Source organism: Eretmochelys imbricata, chromosome 2 (genome assembly GCF_965152235.1).
Source record: "Eretmochelys imbricata isolate rEreImb1 chromosome 2, rEreImb1.hap1, whole genome shotgun sequence".
Classification (NCBI taxonomy): Eukaryota; Metazoa; Chordata; order Testudines; family Cheloniidae; genus Eretmochelys; species Eretmochelys imbricata.
In genome coordinates this window covers 7,367,290-7,389,274 of record NC_135573.1, presented here as the reverse complement: position 1 = coordinate 7,389,274, position 21,985 = coordinate 7,367,290, and the positions used below count along the sequence as shown (strand labels likewise).

General features: G+C 45.7%; 2 protein-coding genes across 16 annotated transcripts in view; both read right to left on the bottom strand.

The window, feature by feature from the left end:
- TSNARE1 (t-SNARE domain containing 1) overlaps window positions 1-21,985 on the bottom strand; it is a 710,453-nt gene that overhangs the window by 484,778 nt on the left and 203,690 nt on the right. The gene's annotated exons all lie outside the window — the stretch shown is intronic.
- Window positions 1,205-6,536, bottom strand: LOC144260978 (uncharacterized). The gene is made up of 3 exons (XM_077809999.1): window positions 6,286-6,536; window positions 2,334-2,745; window positions 1,205-1,740 (listed from the first exon to the last, which is right to left on the bottom strand). Exons 2-3 carry the CDS (start codon window positions 2,740-2,742, stop codon window positions 1,205-1,207), a joined length of 945 nt encoding a protein of 314 aa, XP_077666125.1. The 5' UTR covers window positions 2,743-2,745; window positions 6,286-6,536.

The window sequence follows — 21,985 nt, the reverse complement described above, 5'->3', positions numbered from 1 at the left end:
ACTTTGTGACTTGCTTTCCCCTGCCCCGAGGCGCAAGAATACCAAGATGAGAGCAGCCCTCACAGTTGAGAAGCGAGTGGCGATAGCCCTGTGGAAGCTTGCAACGCCAGACAGCTACCGGTCAGTTGGGAATCAATTTGGAGTGGGCAAATCTACTGTTGGGGCTGCTGTGATGCAAGTAGCCCACGCAATCAAAGATCTACTGATATCAAGGGTAGTGACCCTGGGAAATGTGCAGGTCATAGTGGATGGCTTTGATGCAATGGGATTCCCTAACTGTGGTGGGGCCATAGACGGAACCCATATCCCTATCTTGGCACCGGAGCACCAAGCCGCCGAGTACATAAACCTCAAGGGGTACTTTTCAATAGTGCTGCAAGCTCTGGTGGATCACAAGGGACGTTTCACCAACATCAACGGGGGATGGCCGGGAAAGGTACATGACGCTCACATCTTCAGGAACTCTGGTCTGTTTCAAAAGCTGCAGGAAGGGACTTTATTCCCAGACCAGAAAATAATTGTTGGGGATGTTGAAATGCCTATATGTATCCTTGGGGACCCAGCCTACCCCTTAATACCATGGCTCATGAAGCTGTACACAGGCAGCCTGGACAGTAGTCAGGAGCTGTTCAACTACAGGCTGAGCAAGTGCAGAATGGTGGTAGAATGTGCATTTGGACGTTTAAAGGCACGCTGGCGCAGTTTACTGACTCGCTTAGACCTCAGCGAAACCAATATTCCCACTGTTATTACTGCTTGCTGTGTGCTCCACAACATCTGTGAGAGTAAGGGGGAGGCGTTTATGGCGGGGTGGGAGGTTGAGGCAAATCACCTGGCTGCTGGTTACGCGCAGCCAGACACCAGGGCGGCTAGAAGAGCACAGGAGGGTGCGGTATGCATCAGAGAAGCTTTGAAAACCAGTTTCATGACTGGACAGGCTACGGTGTGAAAGTTCTGTTTGTTTCTCCTTGATGAAACCCCCCTCCCCTTGGTTCACTCTACTTCTCTGTAAGCTAACCACCCTCCCCTCCTCCCTTCGATCACAGCTTGCAGAGGCAATAAAGTCATTGTTGCTTCACATTCATGCATTCTTTATTCATTCATCACACAAATAGGGGGATGACTACCAAGGTAGCCCAGGAGGGGTGGTGAAGGAGGGAAGGAAAATGCCACACAGCACTTTAAAAGTTTACAACTTTAAAATTTATTGAATGCCAGACTTCTTTTTTTTGGGCAATCCTCTGTGGCGGAGTGGCTGGTTGGCCGGTGGCCCCCCCCACCGCGTTCTTGGGCGTCTGGGTGTGGAGGCTATGGAACTTGAGGAGGAGGGTGGTTGGTTACACAGGGGCTGTAGTGGCAGTCTGTGCTCCAGCTGCCTTTGCTGCAGCTCAACCATACGCTGGAGCATACTGGTTTGGTCCTCCAGCAGCCTCAGCATTGAATCCTGCCTCCTCTCATCACGCTGCCGCCACATTTGAGCTTCAGCCCTGTCTTCAGCCCGCCACTTACTCTCTTCAGCCCGCCACTTACTCTCTTCAGCCCGCCACCTCTCCTCCCAGTCATTTTGTGCTTTCCTGCACTCTGACATTATTTGCCTCCACACATTCGTCTGTGCTCTATCAGTGCGGGAGGACAGTATGAGCTCGGAGAACATTTCATCTCGAGTGCGGTTTTTTTTGTTTCTAATCTTCACTAGCCTCTGGGAAGGAGAAGATCCTGTGATCATTGAAACACATGCAGCTGGTGGAGGAAAAAAAAAGGGACAGCGGTATTTAAAAAGACACATTTTATAAAACAGTGGCTACACTCTTTCAGGGTAAACCTTGCTGTTAACTTTACATACATAGCACATGTGCTTTCGTTACAAGGTCGCATTTTGCCTCCCCCCCCCCCCACATGGCTACCCCCTCAACCCTCCCCACTCCCCGTGGCTAACAGGGGGGGAACATTTCTGTTTAGCCACAGGCAAACAGCCCAGCAGGAACGGGCTCCTCTGAGTGTCCCCTGAAGAAAAGCACTCTATTTCAACCAGGTGACCATGAATTATATCTCACTCTCCTGAGGATAACACAGAGAGATAAAGAACGGATGTTGTTTGAACGCCAGCAAACATACACTGCAATGCTTTGTTGTACAATGATTCCCGAGTACGTGTTACTGGCCTGGAGTGGTAAAGTGTCCTACCATGAAGGACGCAATAAGGCTGCCCTCCCCAGAAACCTTTTGCAAAGGCTTTGGGAGTACATCCAGGAGAGCCACGAATGCCAGGGCAAAGTAATCCTTTCACATGCTTGCTTTTAAACCATGTATAGTATTTTAAAAGGTACACTCACCGGAGGTCCCTTCTCCGCCTGCCGGGTCCAGGAAGCAGCCTTGGGTGGGTTCAGGGGGTACTGGCTCCAGGTCCAGGGTGTGAAACAGTTCCTGGCTGTCGGGAAAACCGGTTTCTCCGCTTGCTTGCTGTGAGCTATCTACAACCTCATCATCATCATCATCATCTTCTTCATCCCCAAAACCTGCTTCCGTGTTGCCTCCATCTCCATTGAAGGAGTCAAACAACACGGCTGGGGTAGTGGTGGCTGAACCCCCTAAAATGGCATGCAGCTCATCATAGAAGCGGCATGTTTGGGGCTCTGACCCGGAGCGGCCGTTCGCCTCTCTGGTTTTCTGGTAGGCTTGCCTCAGCTCCTTAAGTTTCACGCGGCACTGCTTCGGGTCCCTGTTATGGCCTCTGTCCTTCATGCCCTAGGAGATTTTGACAAAGGTTTTGGCATTTCGAAAACTGGAACGGAGTTCTGGTAGCACGGATTCCTCTCCCCAAACAGCGATCAGATCCCGTACCTCCCATTCGGTCCATGCTGGAGCTCTTTTGCGATTCTGGGACTCCATCATGGTCACCTCTGCTGATGAGCTCTGCATGGTCACCTGCAGCTTGCCACGCTGGCCAAACAGGAAATGAGATTCAAAAGTTCGCGGTTCTTTTCCTGTCTACCTGGCCAGTGCATCTGAGTTGAGAGTTGTCATAAATATAAAGGGAAGGGTAAACCCCTTTGAAATCCCTCCTGGCCAGGGGAAAGCTCCTCTCACCTGTAAAGGGTTAAGAAGCTAAAGGTAACCTCACTGGCACCTGACCAAAATGACCAATGGGGAGACAAGATACTTTCAAAAGCTGGGAGGAGGGAGAGAAACAAAGGGTCTCTCTGTCTGTCTTTATGCTGCCTTTGCTGGGGACAGAACAGGAATGGAGTATTAGAACTTTTAGTAAGTAATCTAGTTAGGTATGTGTTAGATTATGATTTCTTTAAATGGCTGAGAAAAGAATTGTGCTGAATAGAATAACTATTTCTGTCTGTGTATCTTTTTTGTAACTTAAGGTTTTGCCTAGAGGGATTCTCTATGTTTTGAATCTAATTACCCTGTAAGGTATCTACCATCCTGATTTTACAGAGGGGATTTCTTTACTTCTATTTACTTCTATTTCTATTAAAAGTCTTCTTGTAAGAAAACTGAATGCTTTTTCATTGTTCTCAGATCCAAGGGTTTGGGTCTGTGGTCACCTATGCAAATTGGTGAGGCTTTTTATCCAACATTTCCCAGGAAAGGTGGGGTGCAAGTGTTGGGAGGATTGTTCACTGTTCTTAAGACCAAGGGTCTGGGTCTGTAGTCACCTAGGCAAATTGGTGAGGCTTTTTACCAAACCTTGTCCAGAAAGTGGGGTGCAAGGTTTTGGGAAGTATTTTGGGGGGAAAGACGTTTCCAAACAGCTCCTCCCCAGTAACCAGTATTTGTTTGGTGGTGGTAGCGGCCAATCCAAGGACAAAGGGTGGAATATTTTGTACCTTGGGGAAGTTTTGACCTAAGCTGGTAAAGATAAGCTTAGGAGGTTTTCATGCAGGTCCCCACATCTGTACCCTAGAGTTCAGAGTGGGGGAGGAACCTTGACAAGAGTGCTGTCCAGAGCGGTCACAATGGAGCACTCTGGGATAGCTCCCGGAGGCCAATACCGTCAAATTGTGCCCACAGTACCCCAAATTTGAGCCGGCAAGGCCAACTTAAGCGCTAATCCACTTGTCGGGGTGGAGTAAGGAAATTGATTTTAAGAGCCCTTTAAGTCGAAATAAAGGGCTTCATTGTGTGGATGGGTACAGGTTTACATCGATTTAATGCTGCTAAATTCGACCTAAAGTCCTAGTGTAGACCAGGGCTGTGTGTTTCCATAGTGGCTACCTGCATACAGGTCTATGTGCACACACTCATTTTCGAAACCCACCTGTAGTGAGGCGGAGTAGCCTCCCTCCCCAAGGGAGAGCGAGGGACCATTACACTCCCCTTGGAGGGCGGAGCCTAGATCGCCCCCCACACACTGGAAGTAGCAGGGCGTGGCCAGAAGTATAAAAGACTGGCCCTGCAGCACAGTTGGGGCAGAGCTTGCAGAGGAGGAGGACGCTCTGCCTATTCTGCAGCATCCCAGAGGAACCTATGCCTGGCTGTTCCCGATTCCCAGACGCCAACGCGGACTGGCCCGGAGTGCCTGCCGCCGTGTACCCCGAGGAGCCAGAAAAGGCCTGGAGGCCACAGGTACCAACCACCAGGGAGGCAGGAAGTAGCCCAGGGGCAGCCCCCGTGCAGCCGGCTGTGGTTCAGTCGGCGTGCTGCGGCTGAATCTCCTCCTGCCTGGGCTGGGATGCGGTGGAGTAGGGTGGGGCCACGTCCCCCTGCGACCCCACCCCAGGGGGTCAACTCCCTACACTTCCCTGAGAAGCTCCTGCTCTGGAGAAGGAGCCTCCCTTACCAGTCACCCTTGAAGACTGTTTCTTTGCGGGCTGCCTGAGCTCCACCCAGGCTAAAGCCAGCCCTGAGACTGTTTGGTCGCTGGCTGCCTGAGCCTCCTCAAGCCCAGGCCCCAGCTCAGATATAAACTCTGTTTAAGGGCTGACAGCTTGAGCCACCCAAGCTCAGGGTAAAGCCTGACTGTGACAGTTGGTCACCCAGCCCTATTGTGGGCTCCACTGTCCTACGGACTCTGGTCCTGGCTAGACGGGACCAGACTGAGCGGCCTCCCGCCCCACGAGAGGGCGAGGGACCATTACACCACCCCTTCGCCTCTTTGGGTAAAATTTTCAAAAGCAGCTGTCCGTCTGTCTACACTGCAACCAGAAGCATGCCTCCCAGCCTGGGTAGACAGATGCCCGCTAGCTCTGCTAAAGCTAGCGAATTAAAAGGAACAGTCTGGATGTTGCAGCATGGGCAGCAGTATGGGCTAGCTGCTCGAGCATTGACCCAGGGGTAAGGAGGGGACAGCTAGTCTGTGCCTCATCATCCACGCTGCTATTTCTAGCGCACTAGCTGGAGCAGAGCTGGTATGCGTCTGTGTGCCCAGGCTGGGAGGCTCGCTCCGAGCTGCACTCTACTTGTACCCTACGTGTCTTAGGAGGCCAAGTCCCACTGACTTTCAATCAGACTTAGCCTTATGGCCCGAGTGTAAACGTCTTGAGGTGTCTCAAGATGCTGATACGCACTTCTGAAAATCCCACTCGGCGCCTAACTCCCACTGAATTTAAAAACTCCCACTAGACACTCATCTGCATCTTTAGACACCTAAAGTCTCTTAAAATTTTGGCTTTAACTTTTAGAATGTGGGACAGGGGCTCCTGATACTGAAATGCTGTGACGGCGTGTATAGACTCCATCCTGACAAGGAAGGTGCCAGAGATGCCCTGGGAAGCAGGGCTAGTCCCACCCATCTGGACCCATCAGTCGTGTGTGGTTGGAAGGAGGCCTTGAGAAGGGAGGAAACGGCAGTCAGCTGTGGGGGCAGGAGCAGGACTGCCCTAAGCAGGAGATTGCTGGAGGGACTCCTGGAGCCACAGAGTAAACTCCAAGCCGGGAGATCTTCACCCTGACCCTACGGAGAGTGCAGCGAACTCCCAGGGGGAGCCAGAGAGGAAGGAAGGGCAGGGCTCCTCGCAATTTGTAAGGACCTGGGGCCTATGCTGAAGACACCTAGTGCCAATAATGGGGTGCAGCCAGGTTCTCCCACCATCTGGGTGGAGATCCTCAGGTGGATTTATTTTCACAGATGCTTTTGAATGTTTTCCAATCTGTGCCTCGGATTCCCCATCTGTGAAACTGGAAGCTACCTACTTACTTTACCAGGATGCTGGTGACTTAATTCCTTAAATCACCCTTAATGCCTTTGAAGAGCTTGGGATAAACAAAGCACCGTCATCATACCGCAGTAAGCAACAGCAAAGTGTAGATTTGAAAGGGATAAAACACACTGACCTTCCATTAACGCGCTTCTATCTGGCACGCTTATAATCTGATTCCTGTAAAGCTGCCAAATGAGACTGTCCTTGGCTCCGGTGGAGAGGGGAAGACCCAGAGGTGAGCGCCTACTTAGCTGAAGTACTTGCAAAGAGTGGGAAGAGGCGAAGAACTGATGAGGATTCCTCTCGCTTCTTGGCAACAGATTCTCCAATGCCAACAAGAGCCAGCTGCCCTGCCGTAAATGACAGCAGGCAGCATCGGGCAGTATTTTTCTATATTTAATTTTCCGAAATCAATGCAGCTCAGGGCTGGACTGACGATAGCCAGACCCTCGATGTGTGTGTAAGCTCGGAGTGCACAGCCTGTTTCAATATTTCCAGTTGGGAATCATGTACTGCACTGCCAAACATACAAGATGCTGTGTGATGCGTTGGCTGCCTACCCTCATGCCCATCTGTTAGGATGGCACTGTGCCTGCTCACTAGTTGCATGGATACTTGCCAGTGGCATAGGTGCCAAGTAAACATGGGCTAGGCTTGGCTAAGTCACATCTCTGCCACTGGAAGCCCCTTTTCTCTGTAGATTTGCAGAACGGCTAGCATCCCATGACCCCCTGCAGACACACCACCTCCCACTGTGCACCCCCTAGCATTCAGGCGAGGCGCTGCGGTCGAGCCCTGCCTTAGTTTACTGTCAGCTGGATACAGACAAATCCAAACAGACTTTGTGTGTTAAAGAACAACCCCTTCAGAAGGTCTCATTACTGGCAACAGAAATTAATGAACATCAGCAAGATTTTATTCTGGTACCCGCAGGGCATCTGCTATTCCAGGGTCAAGGCCAACTAACTTTGGAGAAACTCTGGTTCATTCCTTCAGGGCTCTTGTTCCTGTCCCCTGGAAACAGTCACTGATTCCTTCTATTCAAGGTACTCCTGGCTCCTTTCCCCTGGGGAACAGTCTCTTTGGAGCCTTCCCCTGGTTCCTTCTACTGGGCTACTCCTGTTCCTTCCCTGGGACAACTTTCCCTCTGCCTTCCCCTTACAAGCCTCTTCTCCTCAGAAGCACCCTCCTCCTGACTCCACTCCCCTGACTTACCCTATTTAGTGCATGCAAATACTCCTTTACTAATTCATAGATTCCAAGGCCAGAAGGAACCACTGTGATCATCTAATCTGACCTCCTGTGTAATCCAGGCCAGTGAACTTCCCCAGAACAATTCCTAGAGCAGATCTTTTAGAAAAACATCCAATTTTGATATAAAAATGGTCAGTGACGGGGAATTCGCCACGACCCGTGGTGAGCTGTTCCAAAGGTTAATTACACTGAGTGTTAAAAATGCATGCCTTACTTCCAGTCTGACTTTCTCTAGCTTCAACTTCCAGCCACTGGACCGTTTTACACTTTTCTCTGATAGACTGAAGAGCTCACTATTAAAGAGTTGCTTCCCATGTAGGCACTTCCAGACTGTAATCAAGTCACCCCTTCACCTTCTCTCTGTTAAGCTAAATAGATTCGGCTCCTTGAGCCTACCACTAGAAGGCATGTTTTCCAATCATTATATCATTTTCACAGCTCGTCTTTGCATCCTCTCCAATTTATCAACATCCTTCTTGAATTGTAGGCACCTGACCTGGACACAGGATTCCAGCAGCGGTCGCACCCGTGCCAGATATGGAGGCAAAATAACCTCTCTACTCCTACTCAAGATTTCCCTCTTCATGCATCCAAGGATTACACTAGCCGTTTTGGCCACAGCACGGCAGTGGGAGCTCATGTGTAACTGATTATCCACCATGACCCCCAAATGTTTTTCAGAGTCACAGCTTCCCAGGATAGAGTCCCCCATCCTGTAAGTAAGGCCGACATTCTTTGCCCCTAGATGTACGCTTTTAACTGATCTTTATAATCAGCCACTTGGAAGAACCAATTACTCCCAGGTGGGTTTTTAGAGAGTTGTCATAGGCAAGCTAGGGGCTATCTCCCCTTAAATATGACACACCCCACATTTAATATAGTACTAAATAAAACCAAATCAATACAATCGCCACCGGTGGGAAAAAAAGAAGATGTGCTTTGGGCTGCCACAAAGTCAACTGGTCTTGCAGCCAGGATATGTCAGACACTGGCATTGCAAACCAACCAAAGAAATGAACAAGTTCTCTGGGAAAGGCTCGTGCCACACAGACACAGTCAACAGTGTGCCCTTGTTACCAAGAAGGCCAATGGCATTTTGGGATGTATATGTAGGGGCATTGCCAGCAGATCGAGGGACATGATCATTCCCCTCTATTCGACATTGGTGAGGCCTCATCTGGAGTACTGTGTCCAGTTTTGGGCCGCACACTACAAGAAGGATGTGGAAAAATTGGAGAGAGTCCAGCGGAGGGCAACAAAAATGATTAGGGGTCTGGAACACATGACTTATGAGGAGAGGCTGAGGGAACTGGGATTATTTAGTCTGTGGAAGAGAAGGATGAGGTGGGATTTGATAGCTGCTTTCAACTACCTGAAAGGGGGTTCCAAAGAGGATGGATCTAGACTGTTCTCAGTGGTAGCTGTTGACAGAACAAGGAGTAATCGTCTCAAGTTGCAGTGGGGGAGGTTTAGGTTGGATATTAGGAAAAACTTTTTCACTAGGAGGGTGGTGAAGCACTGGAATGGGTTACCTAGGGAGGTGGTGGAATCTCCTTCCTTAGATATTTTTAAGGTCAGGCTTGACAAAGCCCTGGCTGGGATGATTTAGTTGGGGATTGGTCCTGCTTTGAGCAGGGGGTTGGACTAGATGACCTCCTGAGGTCCCTTCCAACCCTGATATTCTATGATTCAGACCATGTTCGTGATCTCCATGCATCTGAAGACGTGGGTTTTTTACTCACGGAAGCTTATGCCCAAATGAATCTGTTAGTCTTTAAGATGCCACCGGACTCCTCATTGTTTTTGTGGATATAGACTAACATGGCTACCCCTCTGATAGTGGTGAAAGGAGAATGAGAAAATCCCTACCCTGGGCTATTACGGGCATCTCCGTGCAGAATAAAGGTGTCAGAGTGGCAGTGAGAACCTTACCCCCTAAGACTTTTCACTGAACAGACTGTCCGTTCATTCATGTTCTAAGATCCCTGAAGACATGGTTGAGAAGTGGTTCTTACAGCCTCTCTGATACCTAATCTTTTCTGTCACTCCCCTTTCCCCAAATTCCCCCACTCACAGTCAGACTCCCAGACCTACTAAGCACTGACCAGAACTGCTGACATCACAGGAGTACCTCTGTTTTTGCTGAGATGGGAAGGGAGCTACTGAGGGGAACCTCCAAAAATCTGGTTTTGCAAAAGGGTTAGGGGCGGGGGGGCGGGAGGGAAGACTACAATAGGCCCTGGCCCCTGGGGCAGAAGGCTACAATTGCTTCTGCTGAGTCTCTCCTTCCTGGTAGATGCTGGGGACTTCTTAAAGGACTACCTCCTGGAAATTCTGTGCAGAGCTCCAGCCCGCCTGGTCCTCCTTACAGAGGGGCACTGCTGAAGCCATGCACTCTCATTTTATTTTGAAATCATCTCTCAAGACAACATTAAAGACAAATGATCTCTGACACAGAGAAACCAAGGAACCAAATTTGAAGGCATCTTGCCCGAAGAATGCAGGAGAAAACATGCTTCCGCGGAAATCAGCATCACTTAGAAACTTAGCACGTCAGCACTTGAGAAACACCTGGGGAAGCAGTGTGCGAGGCAAGCGGTTATATTGGGGAATTCCAAGTCAGGACTTCTGGGCTGTATTTTCAGCTGAGTTACTGTATCTTCATGACTTCTGACAAGTTGCTCAATCTCTCTGTGCTTTGGGTTCTCCATCTATAAAACGGGGCTAACACTCACTTTCTAAAGTGCTTCAAAATCCTCAGAGACATGATATCCAAGCTGAGTATTATGGATGAGTTATTACAGTTTAATAAAACTGCAGCACTTAATCTTATTCCATGCCCCTTCTAGTCCAGAACTTCAACAGTGTTATAACGAGGTGGAGACTGTCTTCTAAATTCTAGATATCCAAACATACAAAAATGTCTCTGTTTATCACTGAGTAAAATAAATAGCCACAGTTTATGTAAGTTGTACAGTATCACATATTCTGCAGTTCAGAGCAAGCCAGCAGAGGGAGAACAAGCTAACGAACTTCATTCATTCTCCAAGCTTTATGGACAATAAATGATCACATTGGCACAGAAATGAGAAAGTCACTAAAGCAAAGCAGCCAAGTTAATAATCACTGCCAAGGTTTCCCCCCAGTCTCCCATTTACCAGCTAAACTCACATTTACTTACTAGTTAGTTTATAGATAGGTAATGCCTTTGACCTTTGCTGCCATTCTTTAAAATAGCCGTCTCTGCTACCCAACATGCGTTCATAAGCCTGCCTAAACCAACCTAATGTATGTCTTAGATCCTACACTGTTGCTTCTTCCACACAGCAACAACCATCTACGTACCTAGTACTTATAGGGTACCCTTATTATCCAAGTGCCCAGTCACACTCTAATACCCAATCCTAACTGAATCTTCCCTCACCAGACAAAACCTAATGTTCAATCCCAAACTCCTTCCTGCTCCCACATGTCCTTCCAATCCCAGCTAAGCCCAAAGCCCAGTCTCTACCTGTTTACATCTGTCAGTTCCTTTCCCATGATGTTTGATCTTTAATCCCTCCTCACTTCTAGCTGCCATTTCTTTCCCCTACCAAAAGTCAAAACTAGTAAAGGAAAAAAGAGGTTATTTCCAACATTTTTGGATACTGTAACTGCAAGGAACGGAAAGTAAAAATTCAATTATATTAAAGCTAAAAGGTGGCTGAACAACATCATTTTACATTCATCATCTCGTGTAGACTGGTCATTTCATATACTGAGACAGTTTATGTGTGTGCATATAACATGGAAATATGCAGATACAAAGTTTGTGTAAATGGATGTATCTATCTATATATCTAAGTTTTTATTCATCACCTCCCACAAAAGACTGCATATAAATCTTTCTTCCAACCCTGTTGAAAGGAACAAGTTTAAAAGGTATTGTTGGGAAATATTTGTAAATACAGATATAGTGTGAGAATGCTGATATAGTAATTATTTGTATTATGGGAGGCCGTAGAGAGTCAAACTATAAATACCCATAGAAAGTGGCAGTCCTTTCCCCAAAGAGCTTACACTCTAAACAGACAGGAGTGATTAAGGTCTGCAGGAAGGGGCACAGAAAGGTGAAGTGACTTGTCCAAGGTCATATAGCACATCAGTGGCAGAGCTGGGAATAGACTCCAGATCCCCTGAGTTCCAGCCCATCTGCAGTTCCTACCTATCTGCAAGAACATTTGGCCTTTAAAATTTAAGAGCAAAGACCAGAGACATGTTTTGCCTTTAACTCTGAAAAGTAGACCGAAGTGTTTTATCACAAGTTCAACATTTTGTATGTGTTTTTACATATGTTATTGCGATTTCGAATGACAGTATTACACATTTTATTATACACTGGGCTACACGGAATGATCCATGTCTAAAATAAAAGACCACTTAAGCATGTCATATGTAAAAGGAGCCACTTTGATATTATAAATCTGATATATGAAACATAAACTACCTAAGCTGCGTATCTAATACATATATAAACTGCATGTACATTAATGATTCAACTAATTAAAAATGGCTAACTGATGGTTCTCAAAATAGAATTGTAAATGCGGTCTCATCATCAAGCAGGTTTGTTTCCAGTGGGGTCCCACAGGGATCGGTTCTTAGCCCTATGCTATTTAACATTTTTATCAATGACTTTGAAGAAAACATAAAATCACCATCGATAAAGTCTGCAGTTGACACAAAAATTGAGGGAGTGGTAACATAAGAACAGCCACAATGGGTCAGACCAAAGGTCCATCCAGCCCAGTATCCTCTCTGCCGACAGTGGCCAATGCCCGGTGCCCCAGAGGGAGTGAACCTAACAGGTAATGATCAAGTGATCTCTCTCCTGACATCCATCTCCACCCTCTGACAAACAGAGGCTAGGAACACCATTCCTTACCCATCCTGGCTAATAGCCATTAATGGACTTAACCTCCATGAATTTATCCAGTTCTCTTTTAAACCCTGTTATAGTCCTAGTATTCACAACCTCCTCAGGCAAGGAGTTCCACAGGTTGACTGTGCACTGAGTGAAGAAGAACTTCCTTTTATTTGTTTTAAACCTGCTGCCCATTAATATCACTTGGTGGCCCCTCGTTCTTATATTGTGGGAACAAGTAAATAACTTTTCCTTATTCACTTTCTCCACACCACTCATGATTTTATAGACCTCTATCATGTCCCCCCTTAGTCTCCTCTTTTCCAAGCTGAAAAGTCCAAGCCTCTTATTCTCTCCTCATCTGGGACCCATTCCAAACCCCTAATCATTTTAGTTGCCCTTCTCTGGACCTTTTCTAATGCCAGTATATCTTTTTTGAGATGAGGGGACCACATCTTTACGCAGTATTCAAGATGTGGGCCTACCATGGATTTATATAAGGGCAATAAGATATTCTCCATCTTATTCTCTATCCCCTTTTTAATGATTCCTAACATCCTGTTTGCTTTTTTGACTGATGCTGCACACTGTGTGGACGTCTTCAGAGAACTATCCACGATGACTCCAAGATCTTTCTCCTGATTAGCTGTAGCTAAATTAGCCCCCATCATATTGTATGTATAGTTGGGGTTATTTTTTCCAAGGTGCATTACTTTACATTTATCCACATTAAATTTCATTTGCTATTTTGTTGCCCCATCACTTAGTTTTGTGAGATCTTTTTGAAGTTCTTCCCAGTCTGCTTTGGTCTCGACTATCTTGAGCAGTTTAGTATCATCTGTAAACTTTACCACCTCACTGTTTACCCCTTTCTTCAGATCATTTTTGAATAAGTTGAATAGGATTGGTCCTAGGACTGACCCTTGCGGACCACCACTAGTTACCCCTCTCCATTCTGAAAATTTACCATTTATTCCTACCCTTTGTTCCCCGCCTTTTAACTAGTTCTCAATCCATGAAAGGATCTTCCCTCTTATCCCATGACAACTTAATTTACGTAAGAGCCTTTAGTGAGGGACCTTGTCAAAGGCTTTCTGGAAATCTAAGTATACTACGTCCACTGGATCCCCCTTGTCCACGTTTGTTGACCCCTTCAAAGAACTCTAATAGATTAGTAAGACATGATTTCCCTTTACAGAAACCATGTTGACTTTTGCCCAACAATTTATGTTCTTCTATGTGTCTGACAATTTTATTCTTTACTATTGTTTCAACTAATTTGCCCAGTACTGACGTTCAACTTACCGGTCTGTAATTGAGTCTCCAAAATGTTTCAAATGGTCGCGTGGCAACTCCTGTCCCACAGGACTGGCTGGGCTCGCCTACCTGCTCCAGGCACTGCAACCTCTGGGGTCCCAACACCACTCAGGTTTGGACCAGCTGTCATGACGACAGGAGTCCAGTTAGGCCAAATATGAGTGAGTGGCCCTGCAACTCCATAAGCCAGGTCACAACTCCAGTCGCAAAAATTTGGTCCAGTCAGGGGGGCGGGGCCAAACCTGAGAGGTTGTACCACCTCCAACAGAGAGCCAAGCCCAGCCGGTCCCACAGCCCAGGAGCTGCTGGAGCTTGCCACTGTGGGCTGAGTGCTGTGCAGAACCCTACCCCACTGGGGAGGGAGGGGGGCAGGACCCTACCAAAAACCACCCCATGACCTCCATCCCCAGACTATTTACTGAGTCACAACAGGCCATAAATATTTACAGATGGGTCCTGAGCCCAAGAGGTTGAGAACCACTAGACAAGATAACCACCATGGTCCCTTCTGGCCTTGGAATCTGTGAATCTGTACTTTGCTGCAGGTGGAGTAGCTAACATAGCCGGATATTGCCTGAATGCGCTTCCATTTGTACATGCTATGTAAAAAATAAAGGAGGAAAAATCCAGCCATATGGACAGTCAGAGGTGCACGAGGGAGCGTGTATACCAGGTAGTAACGGGATTGGAGGGCGTGACTGTGTATGCATTCTCGGATGGGTTAATTAGACGCACTCAAATATGAGTTGTATAGTATTAGCTTGAGGAGGTTTTGCTGACTGGCAGGAGATGTTTGTGCTTTGTTTCATACAATGTGCTTCACACATTAGCAGCTGCTGTGTGTCTGTTCTAACCCCATACAAGATCTGACAAGATGCTGCGAATGTATAGTCTTGATCTCTGAGTAAAGCCAGGAGAACCGTTAAAAGCATGATTAAAAGGAACCTTTCCAGTGGGAATATCACAGGTAGATGCACCGTGTGACAGTACCATTCTGGTGAGTCATCCATCCATCAGCATCAGGCTGAACTGCTAAGTGTGACATTTCTGTGGGCTAATGGTATTGCAACTGAGACTTACACACACAAATCCCTTCATTTCCCTGTAATTCAGGTATGAACACAACCTGACTAAAGCAGACGCAAAACTCAGCTCCGTGGGACTAGCCACTGCAGCACTGAAAGGCAATATTATGACTCAATGCAGATATTATGGTGCAGTTTGTACCTGCTAAACTTTGTGCCCAGGACCCAAACTCTGTGTTCACCCTCCCCCGCCAAAAAGCTGCAGGCAGAAATCTTGACCATAACCGATGTAGCAAATAAAACAGCAATATCCACTCCATTCTATCAGGACCAAGGTCTAAAACTGGCCACAGACTTCCCAGACACAATAGCTGAAATCCAGACATTTCAACTCAAGGAACAAACGCAACACTTAACTACATACAGACTGTGACTACCCAGGAGAGAGACGATGAGTCAACACATTAAAGATACTGTACGTTAAGGGAAGTTGATTCACAGACACAGAGAAATTAGAGATGAAAGAGACTTATTTAGGTCATTTAGATTATCCCCAGTGGGGCAATGTGAGTGGCTTTCCACAACATATTCCCTGGTGCTTCATGTAACAGACCGTTAAATGGCTCCACTGAAGGGACTTCTACCATTTCCTTTCCTCAGTCTAATATATGTCACCAGTAGAAAATATTTCCCAATATTCATCCTAAACTTGTTTCCCTTTGCTCAGTTTTCTTATTCCAACTTACCCCTCATGTCACTCAAAATACACCGCTGACCCTTTAGTGTTTACATCCTTCAAATGCACATGGACGTTTGGGCCACTCAGAAGAAGTAATTGTGAGGATTCATAGAGTCCACGGCCCAAAGAGAGTCGACTGTGACCATCTAGACTGACCTCCTGTATAACACAGGCCCTATAACATCCCCTAAACAAACTCCACTCTGGATGGATGGATTTCAAGAAGAACTCCACAAGTCCAAAATCAAGGAGATTGCCTGCCCCTACAGAGAAGTAAACCCACCCTGGAACACTTTCTAGGTCCATAGCATGAGAACGTGAATAACTCTGAACCCAGACGTGGGGTTGATGCTATGACAAAACGATTGCTGAGACAACCAGGGAAATGTGTTTACCACACTTAGTTTTGTCCATAGGAAGGCACAGATTCCCACAAATGTAAAGACCATAGAGTGGGGAGAGGATCCCCTTCTTAAGACTTGGGTCTGAACTATGACGGAATGGGCAACGCAAGAGATGCTATTTTGAGGAGATGTTTAAATAGTTCAAAATCTCCCTATAGCTGCAGCTGGTACTTCCAGTTGTATACTGTCCAGGAAGTCGCCTGTAACACTGATTTTGTTTTTAAAGAATGGAAGCCCTAGGTATGATTTTTAACACACTTATTTTGGTGAGGGAGCTCAGAAGAGCAGTGCTGAACACCAGGGTTGGGAGGTGAGGGAAGAAATGTTACTAACAGAGTTTATCTTTACCCCAGAGGCGATTTAATGAGAGAGGCTATTTCTACAGCACTGATATGGCTCATTAACACATCTGTTTACTCCATTGGGTTTTTCTGTAAAAATGATTCACTAGTTACTTATGTAAATATATTCACCAGTTAGCATCACTGAAACATAGATTAGGAGGAACACTTATAAAGTTATAATGGCTAGAAGGAAGGGCAGAAGTTTTCAGCGTGGGAATTAGTTTCAAAGTTAGATCTATTAGCAATGTTTTGTTTTTTTTTTGTTACAAACAAGTTGTTCATTATGCTTTTGCAAAGTATCTTCTATATTTAAGTTTCATTTATTCATTAAATCACTGGTAAGATCAGTGTCACATAACAGCAGAAATCTCTTCTAAAACAACGGCAACTAGATTAGGGAAACAAAGAATATTCTGCAACATAGGTGCCAACGCCATGGGTTTTTAATGGCTATAAAAAAATAGCGGGTGCTCGGCACCCACCAGCCACAGTTGTTCAGCAGCTGCGGGAGAAGCTTGGGGGAGGGCGGAGAGCAGGGAGTGGCGGGACCTCAGGAGAGGGGTTGGAGCAGGGCAGAAAGAGAGCAGGGCCTCAGGGAGGGGGTGGAGTGGGGGCGGGACCTTGGGGCGGCAAAGAGGTGGAACACCCCCAGGGAAAAAACAAAGCTCAGTGCTTATGTTCTGCAACGTTATTAACAGGATTAAACACCATGGAGAAACCTACCACACAACACATGTTTTGTTGACTATATATATATTTTTTTTTAAACGATTTTTTGAATCCGTAGAGTGGGTGATCTTATTTTGTGGTTCAGATTGAGTACGGCTGTATGCTCTTGGTCCTAGAAAAGTTCCTATGACACACGGGGAAAGCCGTGTGTCTAGAACAGAGATTCAACAATCAACACCGCTGGGTTCTGTTCTCAATTCTGCCAGTCTGTCTATCTAGGTAATCCATTTACCATTATCACAGTATCTGAGCAACTTCTTTATTTTGTGTTTGTACAGCGCCTCGCACACAGGGGTCCTGACCCGTGACAAGGGCTTATAGGTGCTACATTTATACAAATGAAGAACGAGTAGCAGTCGTCAGGGGTGAGCGGCTGTTCAAGGCATTCAGATAATACAGGGGTCAGTGCAGCACAAGCATTTAGAAAGCCATTCCTCTAACAAAGCATTGTAGTAAGTGAAAGCCACTCTGGAAGAAGCATGCAGCCCTGATTCTACAAAGCAGCTAACCACATGCTTAATTTTAGTTGACTTCAGCGGGACTACTCATGTATTTAAGTTAAGCAAGTGCTTAAGCGTTTGCTAGATTTGGGGCCCAAGTCAGCATTATCTTCTTTGTGTCTTGCAAACACCATCAGAGTTATCACAGAATTAGCCAAAGGGACTTAATGACCACATTGCCATGAAACCAAAACATTGAGGGACTGCTATTCTGTTCACATGGCCCGTGGTCCCCTGGCTTTTATCAGGAGTCTCACACAAAACTCCACCCTACTTGGAATTTACAGGCCTGCCCTTTGCCCCTTGCACAGCTCCCCCGATTCCCTCGCTGTCAAAGGGACAATGCAGTGTAACATATCTCACTCCAACACTGCAGACTGCTGCAAATCTTCCCCTGTTGTGTGATTTTACATGGATGGGGAATGCATGGCTCTAAATACTTCACAATCCCTAGGATATTGGTAAATCCCAAGGCTTTTTTTTACCATCAGGAGTGAGTGGTCAGTGTCCAAAATCACGGTAAAAGGAGCTATGTGGGAATGGAGGGATGTGAAAAGGAGATGAAGAAGAGCCAGTGGCAGTGAGAAGAGGCAGGAGTAGTTTACCTATCTCCCATTACTCAGCATAGCATGCCAAGGCTGGGTAACTCTGTCCACTGGGTTGATGCTGCAGGCAATCTTGCAAGGCAATCTTGTGCGTAGGTTTGATGGATTTCTGATGTGTTAAATTTGGCAGTTACAAACCAAGTGTCAGAATAAATAGAAAATCTCATTCTTGGGGCACAGGGAACCTGGCACCTGTGCAGGCACTAACTTCATAAACAGCTTGAGTTTGTCAATGGGAATTTTACCAGTAATTATTCTGCAGCATGGGGGGGGTGCATTTAATGGTACTCAAGTGGAAAAAAAACTAAGCAAATTATTCAATTAACTGAAAACAGCTAATGCACTGGGTTGCTAAAGCAGCCACTTTTCACCGTGTTTAATTTCCCTACTACTACCGTGAAAAGTCCAAAGCACCTGCAGCCCCAATGAGGTGTGTCAGGCAGCAAGTGCCTTGTATACTCTCACTATTACATCAGGACCAAATTCTGCCATCAGTTACGCAGTTCACACTGCAATCAGTGTAACTGGGAAGAGATATCTGGCTCATGGAAGGTATAAGCTGTCAATGCAGTACTTCTTAAGCTCTCAATGAAATAATATGCTATGGTAATAATAATAGAAATACAGAATCGAGCAATGTCAGGCTGGAAGAGACCTTGAGAGGTCATTGAGTCCAGCCCCTGCTCTGAGGCAGGACCAAATAAACTTTGACCATCCCTGACAGGGGTCTGTCCAACCTGTTCTTAAAACCCTCCAATGACGGGGACTCCACAACCTCCCTTGGAATCCTCTTCCAGAGTTTAACCACCTTAAATTAGAAAGTTTTTCCTAAAATATCTAACTTTAATCTCCCTTGCTGCAGATTAGGCCCATTATTTCTTGTCCTACCGTCAGCAGACATGGAGAAGAAGATGGTAACCAATTGTTCTAACAGCCCTTAATGTATTTGAAAACTGTTATCATGTCCCCCTTCAGTCTTCTTGTCTCAAAATTAACCATGCTCAGTTTTTTTTAACCTTTCCTCAGAGGTGAGGTTTTATAAACCTTTTTTTTATCTTTTTGTTGATCTCCAGTGGACTCTCTCCAGTCTATCCACATCTACGCTAAAGTGCAACACCTAGAATTGGACACAGTACTCCAGCTGAGGCCTCACCAGTGCCAAGTAGAGCAGGACAATTACTTCCTGTGTCTCCTATATGACACTCCTGTTAATATACCCCAGAATGATATTAGCCTTTTTCACAACTGCATCACACTGTTGACTCATATTCAGTTTTTGATCCACTATAACCCTCAGATCCTGTTTCAGTAATACTACCCCCTAGCCTGTTATTCCCCATTTTGTAATTCTGCATTTGACTTTTCCTTTCTAATTGAAGTACTCGGCACTTGTCTTTATTGAATTTTATCTGGTTCATTTCAGACTAATTCTCCAATTTGTCAAGGTCATTCTGAATTCTAATCCTGTCCTCCAAAGTGCTGGCAACACCTCCCAGCTTGGTGACATTGACAAATTTTGTAACCGCACTCTCCACTCCATTATCCAAGTCATTAATGAAGTACTGAAAAGTACCAGACCCAGAACTGAGCCCTGTTGGACTCACTAGATATCTCAGTTGAAAGAGAACGACTGATAACTACTCTTTGAGTACAGACTTTCAACCAGTTGTGCACCACCTTATAGTAATTTCACCACATTTCCTTAGTTTGCTTATGAGAATGTCATGTGGGACTGGATCAAAAGCCTTACTAAAAATCAAGATACATCATGTCTACTGCTTCCTCCCTATCTAGGGTGACCAGATGTCCCGTTTTTAAAGGGACATTCCCATTTTTTGGAACTTTTTCTTGTATAGGCGCCTATTACCCCCCACCCCCTCTCCTGTTTTTTCACGGTTGCTATCTGGTCACCTTATCCCTGTCCACTAGATCAGTAACCCTGTCAAAGGAGGAAATTAGGCTGGTTTGGCGTAATTTGTTCTTAGCAAATCCATGCTGGCTATTACTTATTACCTATTATTCTCTAGGCACTTAATAATTGTTTACTAATTTGTTTCAGTATCTTTCCAGATATCGAATTAAGCTGACTGTTCTATAATTTCCCCTTCCTTCCCCTTTTTAAAATTGGTATTATGTTTGTCCTTCTCCAGTCATATGGGAGCCCACCTGTCCTCTATAAGTTCTCAAAGATAATTGCTAACTGTTTCAAGATTGCTTCAACTAGTTCCTTAAGTATCCTAGGATAAATTTTATCAGGCCCTGCCAACTTGAATGCATTCAACTTATCTAAATATTCTTTAACCTGTTCTTTCCCTAGTTTGGCTTCCTCCGCAACTTTCTTGATGTCATCAGTTATTCGCTCTCCTTCCCGGCTAAGTAGAAGAGCTACATTTTCCTTCATCTTGCTCCAAATGCATTTGAAGAACCTCTTCTTATTGCCTTTTATGTGCCTTGCTAAGTGTAACTCATTTGTACCTTGGCCTTTCTGATTTTGTCCCTCCATGCCTGTACCCCTTTTCTTTTCTGTTGTACCCCTCATTAGCAATTAGTCCATGCTACCACTTTTTGTAGAATTCCTTTTTGATTTTCAGGTCATTAAAGAGTTGGAGCCATATTGGCCTCTCACTATTCTTCCTGTGTTTCCTTTGCATCAGAATATTTTGCAGTTGTACTTTACTACTGTCTCCTTGAGAAACTGCCAGCTCTCCTGAACCTCTTTACCCCTTAGATTTTCTTCCTCTGGGACCTTATCTACCAGTTCTCAGATTTTGTTAAAGTCTGCTTTTTAAAGTCCATTATTCTTATTCTGTTTCTGTCACTCCTTCCTTTTCTCAGGCTTATGAAACCTATCATTTTATGAGTACAAGTCTAACCAGCCTTGCACAAGACCGTCTGTCCAAGGATCTCATGGTGCTTTACAATGTCAAGTAAGTACTATTCTCATTTGACAGAGGAAATTAAATAATCAGCCAAGGTTCTTGCCAGTAGTCTGTGGCAGTGTGTCTTTTACAAGACTTTGGCTCATTAGCTACCTCCCATTCCAAACAATCCCAGCTTCACATGCACGGTTCAATAGGAGGTTGGTAACAGTGACGCCCTAGGGACCAGTATAATGGCCTGTCGTTAACCCTAAGGGGAATATGCTGCGCTGGTTGTTGTGCATGGTCAGTATATCACTGTGGCTTTGGAGAGAGTGATACTGTTGCTGCATAAAGCATTTGCTAAATCCAGCCTCGAGAACCGAGTGCAGTCCCACATTTGCACTGGAGAATGGGACAATACCGGGGAAGCCAGCAATAAAAGTAATGACGGCCTAAAGAATCTAAAGGGTGAGGAAAGGCTAAAACAGGAAGGCTCATTCTCACTGGAGAACGGCAGTGGGAATTTTTCAGATTGCAAATAGGGTTAATCGAATCCTCACGGATTAGTTGTTGGTTGATTTTAAAGTCTGGTGATGGAATGGAAAACCAGGGGGGATGAATCTAAGAGTCAGGAGCTGAGGATAATTTCAGGCAGGGCTATTTAAGGCAAAGGATAATAGATATGCTTAACAAACACCCATAAGAGAAGCTGTTTAAAACAGAGCATATATAGCAGGGAAGGAGAGCGAATAACTGCTGACATCATTAATGGCTATTAGCCAGGGTGGATAAGAAATGGTGTCCCTAGCCTCTGTTTGTCAGAGGGTGGAGATGGATGTCAGGAGAGAGATTACTTGATCATTACCTGTTAGGTTCTCTCCCTTTGGGGCACCTGGCATTGGCCACTGTCAGTAGAGAGGATACGGGGCTGGATGGACCTTTGGTCTTACCCAGTATGGCCATTCTTATGTCCTTATGAAACAGAACCCCAGAGCCCGATCCTAATCAACTGCTTCTCTGCAGTCTGAAAGATTTGATATATTTTTTCCTCCTAAATTATATCCAATTTGTCATTAAAACACAACAACTTTTTTTATCAATAAAAACATTTTAACATTATAGGGACAGAATTTCCAAAAGTGTATCTGCAAA